The following is a 15,590-nucleotide window of genomic DNA, read 5'->3' as shown; positions in this document are numbered from 1 at the left end:
GAGGCCAAGGTGAACCAAGATGGGAAGCCGCTGGAAACGACATGCTGCAATCACTTTAAAAATAGAGATAAGCTGCTGTGTGCAGAATGGATTAGAGGGGGCAAGAGTACAAGGGAGACCCCGAAGGGAGGCTGCTGCGGTGATCCTGGCCAGAGATGATAGCGGTCTGAGCTGAAAATTTTGAATGTAAAGTTGGCAGTAGGATTTATATTACCGTTAAAGGACATGAAAAAAAAAACCCACTCTGGGCCCCGCATCTATTTCATAAAACTGAATAAACTTATCAAACTCATGAACATCAAACTTGTAAGACTAAATAAATGTAAATATAAACTAACAACATTAAGTTAAACAGTGAGGAAGGTCAAGTTAAACAGGTCAGGGAGAATGAGTTTTGAGGAAGACTGGAAAAGACATCACAGAAATTAGTGATGTAGGTGGACAAAGGCCCGAAAAACAGAAGAAACAACAAAGTTAAAACACAGATTAGAAAACAATTTGACAAACACCATACAATTTGGCCTTATTACAGTAGACCAGTGAGCATTTCAGTGACAGAAAATGTAGAAGGGGGTAAGGGAGGCTCTGAAGAGAGGGCAGACATGCCAACATAAGGTGTTTAGTTTTTAGCCAACATTTGCTGAATACTTACTATGTAGCAAACACTGTATCAAGGCATGGACAAACATCATCTCATTTAATCCACCCAACAACTTCACTGGATAGTTACCATTGCTAAAAATGAGGAAGCCGAGGCTCAGGGATGTTAAGCAAGCACTCAGTGGGTCCCTAGCTCGGGGAGAAGCAGCGCCAGGTTGCACTCACCGGGGCCTCACCTGGAAAGCTAGTGGGCAGGAGATGGCAGGTAGAGGGGGTAAGAGCAGGGAGTGCAAGGCCCCCAGGCCTAGGCCTGGATTCCAGATCTGCCACTTAGTTGAACTGTTTTACAAGTTACTTCTCTGTGCCTCAAATCCCCCAACCATAAACTGGGGAGAATTACAATCTCTACCTACAGCAATTCCGCTCGCCACCATCACCGTATTCAAAAAGCACCAGCTGAGTCCATGATCACCTCTGCATTCCAAAATTCAATGGAAAATTTTCACAACTCTTTATTGTCAGGCTCTTTCTGATAGTCATCCACCACCTCCCTAAGAAGCTCTTCACTGGCTTCCATGACACCACGTCTTCCTCCCTTTTCTCCTTCTCTGGTGGCTCTTCTATAGCAAACTTTGTAAGTCCATCCTCCTCCCCCAAGCCACTCCACACTAGGAATCCTGGAAAACTGGGCCCTACACCCACTTCTTGTTCTGTTCTCTCCCCTTCCAAAGTAATCTCATCCATGTCCATGGCTCAATTTACTTCAACACACCAAATGACTCCCGCATTTCCAATCTGCTAAATTAACATGTCCCAAATCAAACTGCTCATCTTTCCCTCTCCCGGCCCCAAACCGGGTCATCTTCCAGCACTCTTCACCTCAGTGAAAGACAACCCATCCATCTGCCTGCACAAGTCAGCCACGCAGGAGTAGGAGCTGTTCTGGAGTTGTCCTTGATGCTTTCCCCATCCTAGGCCCTATATCCAATCTACCACCAGGTTTTGCCAACTTCTTTTCTTTTACATGTCTGTCATATCTGTATCTTCCCCATCCCCTGTCAGCCAAGCCAAGCAACCACCATCACTTGCTTGGAATACTTTAATAGGAGCCTCCAAATTCATTTCCCTTATCTACTCCAAACACTCCAACTCACTCAGCCAGGGTGATCTTCTCAAAATGCAAATGGGAGCCAATCCCTCCATCCCCACATAGAACCTGCTAAATGCCTGCCGCCTTGCTCAACATGGCCTGCAAAGTAGGACTCCTGCCACATCTCCAGTCTCACCTCCCATCACTCTTCCCTCCCTTGCTACACTCCAGCTATTGCAGTCTTCCCTCAGTTCCTCACCCTGGAATGCTTATCCCTACAATCCTTTTCACGAGTTAGCACCAGCACACACTTTTCAGATCTCAGCTCAAATACCAGAGGCTCAGGAAACCCCTGATTCTTCAGAGGACCTGTGTTACCAGCAATCAGAAATTTGCATTCCTTTTGTTAGTGCTATTTTCCTTTAGAATAGCATGACTATTCATTTGACTATTTGCTTAATGGCTCTCACCCACCAGACTGAAAACTCCATGAAGACCAGGTCCTTGAACACTTAAACTGACCACTAAATCCCCAGCACATGGGCACCATGCCCAACACCGGTAGGGGCTTGGCACCTTCCTCTGGGCTGTTATGAGAAACAATAGTATACTGTTAAGGTGCTTTGTAACTGGAGCATGTGGTAGGAATCATTATCACCTGGCACCCTCTGACAAGTGAAAACATAGAGGCTCGCAATGACTGACTTGCTCAAAGCCATATAAAGCAAACAAGCAAGTGGGTGAGTGTGACACCCTTGGCTTCCAGTCCAGGCTTTCTCCAGCGCATACTCCAGCTTTTCTGTGTGGTTTTTGCTCCCACAGACGATCTTTTCTCTTGTTTACTAGTAAGGAATCACGAGTTTGGCCTCCTAAGCTCTAGCTCTAGTTTTACTGGAATCATTACCTAAGGCTTTCGTCTCAAGCCCGCAGGTCACAAGCAATGTCATTTGTCTCCATTTCCCTCCATGGTACACACTCAGCAAATATTACTTGAAGAATTTCTGGCTATGAGGCAAGAATCAGTAATTGAATTAAATATATTCACCCACTCTAAGCCAATCTTCCACAAACAAGTTATTTTTCCTGCCCCATCAGGACATCATTAAGAAAGAAATACACGAGGACGCCTGGGTGGCTCAGATGGTTAAGTGTCTTCGGCTCAGGTCATAATCCCAGGGTCCTGGGATTGAGCCCCACACCAGGCTCCTGGCTCAGTGGGAAGCCTGCTTCTCCCTCTCCCTCTGCCTCTCCCCCTGCTCGTGCTCTCTCTCTGTATCTCAAATGAATAAATAAAATCTTAAAAAAAAAGAAATACATGAGTTTTCCCTGTAATACAATTATCAGCTGTCTATCGTACCATGCCAGGCAGTCCAACTTAAATAGAACATACACCCTACCCTGTTGGCCAGTGCACAGAAATATTACATGTGGCCTTAAGAACAATGCACATTATTAATAGCCCATGAGCTTATCCCTTTCCCCAAGTACCCCCTCCCCAACCCTCCTCCTCCCTGCCTGCAGAAGGCACACCACCCTCCTGCACAGGGCTGAAAATATAGTCTGTGGTTAAGTCAGCAGGGGCGAAAAGCCCCTGACACAAATATAGCCAAATGCTTGACACTCCAAATTATGACCGAAACCGAGTATCTCTGTTCCATTCCCATCCCACTTGACTCCTAGCCCTAAGGGAAGATTCTCATCCTTAGCCTCAAAATTCAGCCACAATTTTTTGTCCAATGTGAAAGAGTAAAGCCAATAAAAAGAGGTAGCAGAAAACTAACCCCAAATGTGTAAAGAAGAATTAGTAATTCCAAACACCACACCATTTCTGGAAATCATTCATGCTTTGCTCTTCTTTTCAAAATGCAAGTAGAGACTTCAGTTGCTTTATATTTCATTTTGCTTTTTAAGAGTGAGGGAATTTTCAAAGAAAAATTTTAAATTTTTCTGAGACTCTAGTACATTCAAGTTTAAAAGGGACATAAGCCAAATCAATCAAAAAATTAGTAACAAAAATGAAGCAAGGACAGGCATACAACCCGACACTGGCACTAAATTTCAAAGTACGTACGAGATCTCTAAAACGATGACCACAGGGCTCAGGAATCCCTGGCTTAAAATCAAACAGCTTCTCAGCACAAACACATACATAAAGCCATTCTTCTCCCCGCCTTCCAAAACTCCCACAACTTACCAAACTCAGCTCACTGTAATTTAACACAGTATTTACAATATGGCAAATTGACACAGGCTCACACTGACTTCTCAAAGGATGAAAGACCAACAGAAGGCACTAATTCTATTAGTCTTCCCTCAGTTAACCAAGCCTGAGCCATAAAAAAAACCCAACCAGCTTGCTTTGTTTTTAAATTTCAGATGGACGTGTCTCTAAAGGGTCTGACTGTACTGCTGTGAAAAGTACGCTCAAGCCACCAGACGGTGCAGGCTGCTGAAAGCAGGTTCTTCCAATTAGCAATAAATGTACCCAGCATGGCTCAGGCAAGAAGACAGTGTGGTGACATCTTGTACACCATCAGGTTCAAACACTGGGGCAGCTGAACCATCTGGGGGATGGGAAACCTGCAAGGCTGCCAAGCGCGACCTTGTCACCCATAAATCTATTACCTGGGCAGATGAGGCAAGGGCAAACTGGAGAAAAGATCAATATCTCGGTTAGCAGTGATCCTTTCTCTTCAATCCATCTATATCTGCAATTTGTGAAAAGAGGGGGAAAAAGGATGTGGGAGAAAAAAAATAAAGCTATATGGTATTTTCCCCTTTCCTTAAGAGTAGTATTATCCAGGAAATTACCTATGCAGACTGCCTGTAGAAGCAGACAATTAAGCCTTACGCCAATTTCTACGCCACTGGTGAATAGTGGTTAATAACTTCACACTTTTCTTTTTGTCTCTTAACAAGGAGGGAATGGCACTTTCAAAATCATTACTGCTCTGTCATCTTGGTTCTGTGCCAAAGCAAGGAGCTTTAGAACACCTGTCAAATAACACGCAACTTGTGAAAAAGAAACATACACCAAAACAGGTTTATATAAAATGTTCACATATATAGAAACAGGACTGCATTTGGGTTAAAAGAAAGTCACTGTTTCTGGTGAGGGTTGGAGAACAAAGGAGGAGATGTCCAGGACTCGCTTATGTGAGTCGAGTTAGAGTTATGAAACTCTGTCCCAAGCTGATACAACGTCAATCTCGTAGCATTTATCTCTTCATCTTTAGCCACATCCCCGGTGGTTTCAGTAATTAAACAGGTAAAATTTAATAGGTGAAAATACCATCCCTGCCTTCTCAAATAAGAGTGCCTAGTAAAAAAAGTACCTAGTATCCTTTTTCCTGTTTTGAGTATCCAAGCCATTCTTGTAAACTCAAAATAGGCTTAAATATCAAGATCTTATTTTTAAAAATGCATCTCTTCCACATCCACCCATCCATCATCGCAGAAGCTACTAGGCCAGTGTGATCCCAGAGTTACAGCAAACCAACATCCACTCTGTGGGGCAGAGGGTTAGTTAGGTGCTAGGTGAAACATCAAAACATACAGAGAGCGATCCCTCACAAACTGAAGGGAAGTGTAGACTGCAGAATACAGAAATCATGTGAAGTTGTACGCTTTTGTTTTGTTTGTTAACAAAAAGAAAACTTTTAAGTATTCATACTAATTCATGCAGACCCACTCTGAAATCTAGTAGTAAAACACCCAATGTTTGAGTTATAAAAAGGCGCTAATTCACATTGAGACTAAGGAAATTCAACCTTCCTTAAAAACAAAACAAACAAACAAAAAACAAAACAAACAAAACCAAAACAAACCCTGGCACTTTTCAGGTTAGTACTGAGAAGATTCTGAAAGATGGGAGAGGCCAGCCCACACAGCCCCAGGACCACCTGTTATTGCTGCCGGCACCCGGGGGGTATATAATGTGTGTGGAGGAGGGGGGCAGGGTGCTCCTTCTTGACAAACACTTGTAGGACAGCATGAACAGGGCCTTCCTTGGATTCTCCAAAGCTCGCCTAAGACAAAGATGAGGCGACCATCCCAAAACTTCAGGCAACGTAAATGGGATAAAGAATGAAGTCCATCAGTATCTCCTTGTTGAAGCTTTGTCCCCTTATGCTCACAGACCCCAGCCTGTAGCACAGGCAGGTCTTGACCTCATTCATCTCCCTCTTCCCAGCTACCTCTAACATCAACCGCCTTCTGTCCTCCTGAACCTACACATACCTTCCAATGTTCAGCACCATAAGAGTACACACAGGTGGATGTCCAGGCCTCTTGGAGGTGCCAGTTTCCAACTATTAAGAAAGAAGGATATGGGTATTCTGAATTCATTTTTAAAAGTCTAAAGTTTTGCTACCATTTGTCATCTTACAACGCTATTACAATAGCACTGACTGTATTCCCGTGTCTTACTGTATGGTGACACATGGTAGCTACATTTGTGGTGAGCAGAGCATAAAATATAAACTGTTAAATCACTATGTTGTACACCAGAAACTAATGTAACATTGTGTGTCAGCTATATTCAGATTAAAACAAAAAGTCCAAAGTCTTGGCTATTTTGAAAGAAATATTATGCCAGTGTTTTCAAGTATGTAAATTCAAACCAGGCATAAATATAACCCACTTGTTTATTTGTATAAGCGCAACACTGTTTATCATAGAGTATGAATTATTCTATATACTTGAAATCTCTTGTCATCACATTTCTCTCAAATTACTGAATGTCTACGTTATCATAATTCAGACCAGCCTTCCATGGGGAATTTCCAAATTAGTGCTTCTTATTCTTATATTTACCAACACTACTTTCATCGACTTTCAGAAAGGATACAGAGAAATGAACAAGCAAATGTTGATGTTAATTAGTCAAAGTTCATTAATATAAAAGATCTGCAGTTAAGATGCCACTTACTTGACCAGAAATAGGTGTTTCTACAGAATTTAAGTGTATATGAAAAGAACTGAGGCTCCAAAATAACTATTAACTTATACTATGAAGAATTTCAACTCATTTCATTTGGAATCGCCACAGATTCTGAATTAGTACGCGTGAATTAATAATGCTGAATAGTATTACCAGTTTTGAAGAACTGCGAAGAATTTAGAACCCAAGCACCCCTGAAATACAATAAAAAGGGAAAAGTGTCTCTGACTTAGAATTTTATAATGTAAACAACTTCAAAAGGGATAAGTAGTCTGTAATCACTGAAAAAGGATATTGCTTCTTTTTAACATAAAATATATTCTGCCAAAATGTATTAAACCTTCATCTCAGCCTTAAAAGAAATCAAAATGTTATTAGGTCAGCTGAAGTTAAAAGTAGTCTTAACGGTGGCTATGAGAATACTGGAGAAAGAAGTAGAACTCTTTCCACCTATGACCAACCCCCGCCCCGCCCCCCCCCCATTTCCATGGATCTGATCTGGCAAAAAATTCTTTACACTGCCATGTTTTAGGTGACAAAAGCATACATTTTTAAGGCAAAAGTTTCCCTTCAACCTACAGAAGAAGGTAGGAAGGAAACATTGAGAACCAGCAGTTCTTCATCCTTTTTGCATCAGGGTCCCCTTTGAAAACTCTTAAATGCTACACACCCTCTCCCCCCAAAATGTACACATGTGCACAGACACACAAAATGTTGCATACAACCTCAGAGGATTCACAGACCTCTCCTGCATTCCATTTGGGTTGACAGAAGTTCTCCTAGGAAAATCTAAGCCAAGAAGAACTTCAAACCCTCTATATGTCCAAAAGATCATTTTCCTTCCTTCTTACTACCTTTACTATAATCGCCTCTATTTCCACCAACTATGACTGACAGTGTTAGAAAGGAGAGTGACTATTATTCATGACTCTCTTTTAGACCAGAGGTCCACAAATTTTTTCTGTAAAAGACCAGAAAGTATGTATTTTAAGCTTTGCAGGTCATTTAGTTTCTGTGGCAACTACTCAACTCTGCTGTGCTTAACACCAACGCAGGACCAATAAAATTTTATTTACAAAAAACAGGCAGTGGATCAGAGTTAGCCCATGGGTCACGGTTTGCTGATCCCTAGAATAGAGGAACAAGTTCAACAACTCCATAAGGAAGCAAATAGATAAATACAATTAGGTTCCTAACTTACAGCATCCCTAAAAAATAATTTCCAGAAGGATTAAAGATCTAAATAAGAACAGAACCTGAAAGCTAGGCAGTCTGTGTCATTGGAGGAGGGAAAAGATTTCTTAAGAAAATAAATCAAATTATTTGGCATTAAAATAAACCTCTACACATTCGAAGACCACAAATCAAGTTAAAGGAAAAGCCAGAGACTAAAAAATATTTGCAACACAAATGACCAAACAAGGATTAGCCTTTGAAAACCTAAGAAGAACTAGCAAGAGACAGAAGAGCCAAAGAAAGGGGCCATATATACACATATAGGCAAGTCAGGCAAACCAAAGAGTTCAAACAAATGAAAAGATGCTCAACTTATCTAATAATCCAGAAATGCAAATTAAAAGCACTATGAGATACCATTTCACACTCATCTGGAGAAAACTAAAAATTCTGAGAAAAACAAGTGCTGGCAAGGATATGGAACACTAAGGATTACGCAAGGAGTATGTTTACAAGTTTATAGTGAATTTAAAATCCCTCAATAGAAAAAGAAACAACAAATTCGAAGAGGCAAAACTGCATGTCAAAATCATTTCCGATTCTCTTCAGAATAACCTCAGATACTGTGACTGAGGGAATCAAGTTCAGTGGTCCTACGGACACAGATATGAATTTAGCTATTTGAAAAAATTAGCTGCTGTGATAAATTAAATGATTGCTATTACCAATAAAGTGTCACAGAGTGCTTGTGGATGTGCAGATTTCACTCTTGGTAATATAGGACAGAAACTCTTGCACCTGTGACACTGTACTGTAGCACTGTTTATCAAGGGAAAAAACTACAGGGAATACTTGGAAACCTAAAAACATGGACAATGGGAGAACAAAAAAATCCACTGTGCTCTACTGATCCAGTGAAATATCATACAAGAGGTAACATGAGTAAATCAAATCTAAAAATGCATCAACATGGATATACTTAAAAAGTAGAATATGTAGTAGGGTTTTTCCCCTACTTTTCCCCCGCTCTACTTTTTTTTTCAGCAAACAGCAAAAAAAATATGTATAGCATGACACATAAATGGTAAAAATTTTTAATGCACCACAGGTATAGATAAACGTTTGTTGTAAAAGCAAAAAACCGCGGGGAAAAAGCACAATACGAACCCCGAGAGAGCAGTTACCTTTGAAGAAGAGAATGAAATGAGAAAGGATGGGAGGAATCAGTCTTTAGATGTCTCTATATTTTACTGCTTTTAATTATCTTTAAAAAAACTACACTTTTTAAGAAAAAAGATTGGAAAAGTGAAATTTTCTCTTATTTCCAGATAAAGATGAAAGTCTCCCTTAGCACTTAATTATAAGATTCTCCATATGCACTCATTCTCTTTCACCATGGACACCAACAAGGCTAAAGCCCTCTGTTCCCGGGGGCCATTCCGAAGGGCTTCTGACAGGTGCTAGCCACAATGCCAAAAGAGTCCCAGGAAGGCTCGCCCAGACTGCAATGTTTTCATGCAATGATTTGGATACATTTTCTAAGTGCACAAATTTCAGCTCCAAACACCACTGAAAGCTAGGCAATCTACAACTGGTTGGCAAAGACTCTTGTCAGCCTACCGGGTGAGAAACTAACAACACATGGGCTCTACATCCAACTAAGAGAGCATATATTCACTTTATTTATTTATTTTTTTTTTTAAGATTTTTTATTTATTATTTAACAGAGATAGAGAGAGAGCGTAAGTAGGCAGAGCGGCAGACAGAGGGAGAGGGAGAAGCAGGCTTCCCGCCGAGCAGGGAGCCCGATGCGGGGCTCGATCCCAGGACCCTGGGATCATGACCTGAGCCGAAGGCAGCCGCTTAACGACTGAGCCACCCAGGCGCCCCGAGAGCATATATTCACTTTAAAATGCAACCAGAGATCCAGACCAAAAATCGTTTTATCAAGAGCACAGAAATAACAGAGTGCAGTACTAATTATTCCATAAAGACAAATATTACCATTACACTAAGGATTATGCAATGAGTACACGTGTAAGTTAAGAGTAAGTTTAAAATCCCTTTAAAAAAAACCCAAAGGGGTGAAATTATATACCAAAATCATTTCAATTCTCTTTAGATTAGCCTGATACTGTGACTGAGTGAATTATGTACTATAGCCTCATGGCCAGATGTATGAATTTAGCTATGTGATAGAAGAATTTGCTTGCTATGACACATTCAGTGATTGTTCGTATCAATAAAAACTTACAGTTCAAAAAAAAAAAAATCATCATTTTAAACACCAAATAGATTAGACTATTACAATCCTTTGGTCCAGTGTTAGCCTTTAACTGTTTCAAAATTAATCAAAGTCGAAAATTTGGACAGATTTGTGTCACTAAATGGCCTTCACTATTGTTCACAGAATAAAACCCTTAATTGATTAATGATCTCAGGGTGTCTATCGCCATCTAGTGAACAATCACTTCAATTACCACACCAGTCACTTGACAAACGAGTCTCGTTGGTTTAAAATCTAAGTCCACTTAGTGCTATCAACTTGCCCAGTATCTTTTCTTATGTCTCTCTATACATAGAGAACAAACACAAATACAGGTGATATTTATACGGATTCACTTTCGAGTGTCTATAAAGTTTCTATTACTTCTCTGTAAACACTGACTTCATTATTTTTAAATAACTTGCACACTATGAGGTCCCTCAAACAATTCTTTAACCATTAACTAATTCCTCTACAACCGAGCAATTAAAAATCATAGAAGAGTTTAAAGTGTGAAAGATCACACCTGGGAAAAGACAATATTGATGTCCATTTGACACATCTATTAGCATTTTTATTATAAACCTGTTTATGAAAGTACAATTAGTAATTATCCTGAGTACTCTAGCAGCCATAATACATTTGATTACAGAAATTATTAGGTCACCAGAGCCAAACCTGCATGATTCCAACAAAACTGAGCATACACAAAACAGACTTAAAAACAAGAAAGGAAGGGGGCTTACAGCCTCCCCAGACTGGGTATTAATCCATATTCAAATGTAAAATTTTATAATCTTTTCAGATGACATGCTACCAGGTTTCCTCATTCATTTCCACTTGAACCTTAATCTAATTTATCCTACAAGGACTTGAAAAGCAAACAACTTCGAAGATCTTCAGGTTACTGTATTATTTCGTCCATTCCATCTTCTTACAAAAAAGACAAGTGTGAGGGGCGCCTGGGTGGCTCAGTCGGTTAAGTGGCTGCCTTCGGCTCAGGTCATGATCCCAGAGTTCTGGGATCGAGCCCCACATCGGGCTCCCTGCTCGGCGGGAAGCCTGCGTCTCCCTCTCCCGCTCCCCCTGTTTGTGTTCCTGCTCTTGCTCGCTCTCTCTGTCAAATAAATAAATAAAATCTTTAAAAAAAAAAAAGTGTGATAAGTTACAAAGGTATTCCAAATCTCAGCCAACTGGCTCTCATTTTACACTTCACCCCTCCTACCTCTTTAATAATCAAGAAACGTTTGAAATCACAAAGGCCTAATAGTATATATGGAAAATGCTAGTAAACCCAAAGACCAATTACCACAGAGAATATTTCTATCCACCAGTGCTAATAATTATCACCAATACTTTAACAATCAGTTTTATTTTAGGAAATAATTTCTGTAGGTAGCTTTGAATCTTCTTCTAGAATAAGATTTCCAGGGAGCAACTGTGTAATTATTATTTCTCATTAACCTCACATTACTTTCAAGGCCAACTTTCCGCAGTTGTTATATTTTTTTATTTGTGAGAAGGAGCAAAGGGGAATGAGACAAGAGGGAAAGGAGAAACCAAGAATTTAAATCACATATGATTATTTCTAGATTTGTTTGAAACTCTTTGTTTTTTTAGTGGAGAGAGCAGAGCGGTTTTTTTATAGTTTATTAAGATTTGTTACTGCTATATTTTATACAAAAGAAAAATTAAAATTGAGTTTAAAGACCCTATTAAAGATCAAACTAAACAAAAATATTGCCCTTAAAATACAATGGATTAGGGGAGTAGGGGAGATCGCTGGACAAATTTGGGGCTTATCATTATCAACAGTGCCCTTTTAAGCTTGTGGATTTCTGAGCCAATGCAGAAAATGTAACAACAGGGATTTCCCAACAGCAAGAGGCACTCTCCAAGGGAGTAAATTGTCAACTATTGCCTCTCATGAGAAACTTAAGAGTAACCTTGATCCAATCTCAATAGTCAACCCATGTATTATCACCCAGTTGGGGCATAGTGAGTGCATTTCCTAATACAAAAATAAGATGGTATTCTATCAGAAGCCACTGGATACATACACAGAAATAAAATTTAAATAATTTTAAAGTAAACTTAGCCTAAGAAACTGAAAACGTCCTTCCCTCACTTCAACAAGCCCCTAAAATACCTGTATCTTCCCATGTAAAAAGGGCTTGTGTCTTGAGATGAGTATCGAAAAAGACGTCCTTCAAGGACTAAGAGGTAGAATATAAAGCAGAAGCACAGACATGAAAGACATGGTGAGATGGGACAGACAACCCTACCATGGGAGAAGCCTTACAATCAGGAAAACATGGATTCCAATTCAAAACAGTCACTTGTTTTTTTTTTTTTTTTTTTTTAAAGATTTTATTTATTTATTTGACAGAGAGAGACACAGTGAGAGAGGGAACACAAGCAAGGGGGAGTGGGAGAGGGAGAAGCAGGCCTCCCGCGGAGCAGAGAGCCCGATATGGGACTCGATCCCAGGACCCTGGGACCATGACCTGAGCTGAAGGCAGTTGCTCAACAACTGAGCCACCCAGGCGCCCTCAAAACAGTCACTTGTTATACTTCACTTCTTTGAGTCTTAGCTTCCACATCTGCAAAATGGGAATGTTATGAACCGTATCAATGAATTCTTATGGGGTTTTAATGATGTAATTCATCTGGAAGCTTCTCATATATTGCTGGTGTTTAATACATGTTTTGCCCTTCCTCACTGTGCCCTAAGCCAAGTCTGTGAGACAGGGCTGTCAAAGGAAGAGTGGCTCTGTACCTCCTGTTTGTTTCATGCCAGCCAGATCGCCACTGACAAATACAGGAGCCACTAGCCACATGTGGATAATAATAGTTTAATTTATTTTAAGTATAATTAAATAAAACTCAAAATCCAGTTCCTCCGCAAGTCAACACTAGCCAGATAGCAAATGCTCACTAGCCACCTGGGCCTACTGTATTACATAGAGAACATTTTCACCACCTCAAGGTCCACCAGAGTGCTGGTCTAGACTCTAAAGGAGGGGTCAGGAAACATGTTTTCTGAAAAGGGCCAGATGGCTAATATTTTAGGCTTTGCAGGCCATGCAAGTCTCAACCCTGACTACCCAATTCTGCTATTGTAATGCTAAAGCAGCCACTGACAAAACACAAATAAGTATGGGGGTGTTCCAATAAAACTTTATTTACAAAAATAGATGGCTGTCTGGATTTGGCCCATGGGCCATAGTTTTGCCAACCCCTACGTGATAGGATTCTGAGTTCACACCCTCAAAATGAGCATTCTGCCCATAACCATGAATTATCTCCTTAAGACTGAGTAGTCTCAAATCTACTGACAGCAATCAATACTTTACTGGAGTGAAATGGAATTTAGTATTTAACATAACTATTCTTTTACAAATTAAGAAAAACCCACGCATGTTGGGCTAAAGCAGGTAAAGCTTATAGTGTTTCCAAAGTGACACTATCTCAAATCTGATTGGTATCCGGCTCATCTTTCTAAAGCCAATAACTCTCAATCCATAACTCCACTACTCATCTATTCCTGGAATTATGGACTTCTACATCCAACTGCCTACTTAATATGCCTAGAGATCTATTACAAATCTCAAAGCCAAAACAGAACTCCTAATCCCTCTCTCCCAGATTTCTCCATTTTAGTATATGGCTCCATAAGCTAACCAGCTATAGGACTAAAATGGAGGCATGCTCCTTGATTTCTTCCTTTCCCTCACACTCCAACCTAATAAAATCAGCAACCAAAATAGCTCCCTTATGTCACTTTGCTCTCATTCCTGTTACCTCCTAAAGAACCCTTCCCTGACCAATCTAAACGAGCCATCTTAACATTAAACTAGCCCACCACCCTGTTTTAATTATCTGAATAACATTTACTTCTATCATGTTCTCTTAATTTTTATATTTGTTTATTCACTTATTTACAGTCTATTTTCCCAAACTACCCTCTCCCCATCCCAAGTCCCCACCACATGCCACTCTACACCCCCTGCTCTACATAGAATGTGACCCTCATGATGCAGGGGCATCTTATAGGTCTTGCTCAACACTCTACCCCCATAACAATGCCTGGTACAGAGTAGATGCTCAATACTCTCTCTCAATGGAGGAATGAACAAATCCTTACTTAAAAAAAACTATCTGTCTCGAATTTGTCCTAAGAAGGGGCATTTGAAGCTATATAACTAGGTAACAAACTTGACTCTCCCACATTATAACATGTCAGAGTTAAAAAAAAAAAAATCTCATTTTTAGAGATGTTATACCATTTACCTCCCTTCCTTTGTATGTCACCAAAGCAGCCAGTGGTTTGGCATAAAATCTGCTGTAGGAAAATCCCAGGCAGCCATACATACTGTTTGCTGTGAGCTTCAAAGCCTTCTGTCGAATGTCATACTGCAGGCCACACAAAGACAAAAGACAACAATATTTTAGATGTTTAATCATTAAATTAGATGTCTTTTTATATCACCAATGAGGAGAAACCCTCAATATCCCTGAAAAAAAAAAAACTGTCAACACACTCAACCCATCCTCCCAGATCCATGATTCCCTGACCTTCTAGAAGCAAGTAAACACAGACTCCAAAGCTCCCAGAAGTCAGAAAGATTTTGTTCAGATACAGCTTTGCAGACAGAGGTGTCTTCCATTCTGAGGCATTCTACTGTTTTTGAATGGTTTGCTGCCCACAAACTTAAAATAAGCCCATGTAATTGCCCATAGCATCATGTTTAAATCCTCCTAGATAATCAAAGTCTGAAAGCTAAGACTGTCACTGAGATGTCTCTTATTGAAAAGATATACCTGAAGAACAAGGTCTGGATTTAAATCCTGCTGTTTCATTAGCTGTTTGACTTGTTTTCTTCTCTCTACCAGCTTCCGGATCTCTCTGGGCAAAATGCCCATTTCTAAGTTTGGGTCTGGCAGCTCAGGGATCTGTTCTTGTTCTCCATCCTGATGAACACACAACAGAAATTTCAGACAAATCAAACTTTCATAAAACAAATTTCTAAAATAATACTTTGTGGAACTTTACGTTATGATTAAATCTTGAAAAGCTACTTTCCTGCTTAAGTATAGGTCAACAACACATGGGTGGGAGAAGAAAAAGCTGAGAACAAGTCAACACTGGCCTCTTCTCCCACTTCGATCAGCCTCATTCCCAGTATCTCCACCCCTCTCGTTATTGATTAATGTAGATATCATTTAAAGGGATCAATTTTTATATATACTCCTCTCTTCAACAAGATTGGGGAGCAACATGTTTAGAGAAATTGTTTTTAAAATAAAAACACTGAAGGGTGCCTGGGTGGCTCAGTTGTTAAGCGTCTGCCTTCGGCTCAGGTCATGATCCCAGGGTCCTGGGATCGAGCCCCACATCGGGCTCCCTGCTCCATAGGAAGCCTGCTTCTCCCTCTCCCACTCCCCCTGCTTGTGTTCCCTCTCTCGCTGTCTGTCAAATAAATAAATAAAATCTTTAAAAAAAACAAAACAAA

The 15,590-nt window shown here is 40.2% G+C and overlaps 1 protein-coding gene across 2 annotated transcripts in view; it reads right to left on the bottom strand.

Moving 5' to 3' along the window:
- POLA1 (DNA polymerase alpha 1, catalytic subunit) overlaps nucleotides 1-15,590 on the bottom strand; it is a 289,862-nt gene that overhangs the window by 218,003 nt on the left and 56,269 nt on the right. For both annotated transcript variants that reach the window (XM_032389511.1, XM_032389510.1), the window contains 2 exons: nucleotides 14,899-15,048; nucleotides 14,368-14,490 (listed from right to left, as the gene is read on the bottom strand). In XM_032389511.1, the coding sequence (XP_032245402.1) occupies nucleotides 14,368-14,490; nucleotides 14,899-15,048 (273 nt within the window). The remainder of the gene's footprint in view (nucleotides 1-14,367; nucleotides 14,491-14,898; nucleotides 15,049-15,590) is intronic.

The sequence above is a fragment of the Phoca vitulina genome, unplaced genomic scaffold (genome assembly GCF_004348235.1).
Source record: "Phoca vitulina isolate PV1807 unplaced genomic scaffold, GSC_HSeal_1.0 scaffold55, whole genome shotgun sequence".
Lineage (NCBI taxonomy): Eukaryota > Metazoa > Chordata > Mammalia > Carnivora > Phocidae > Phoca > Phoca vitulina.
This window is presented reverse-complemented; position numbering and strand designations above follow the sequence as displayed.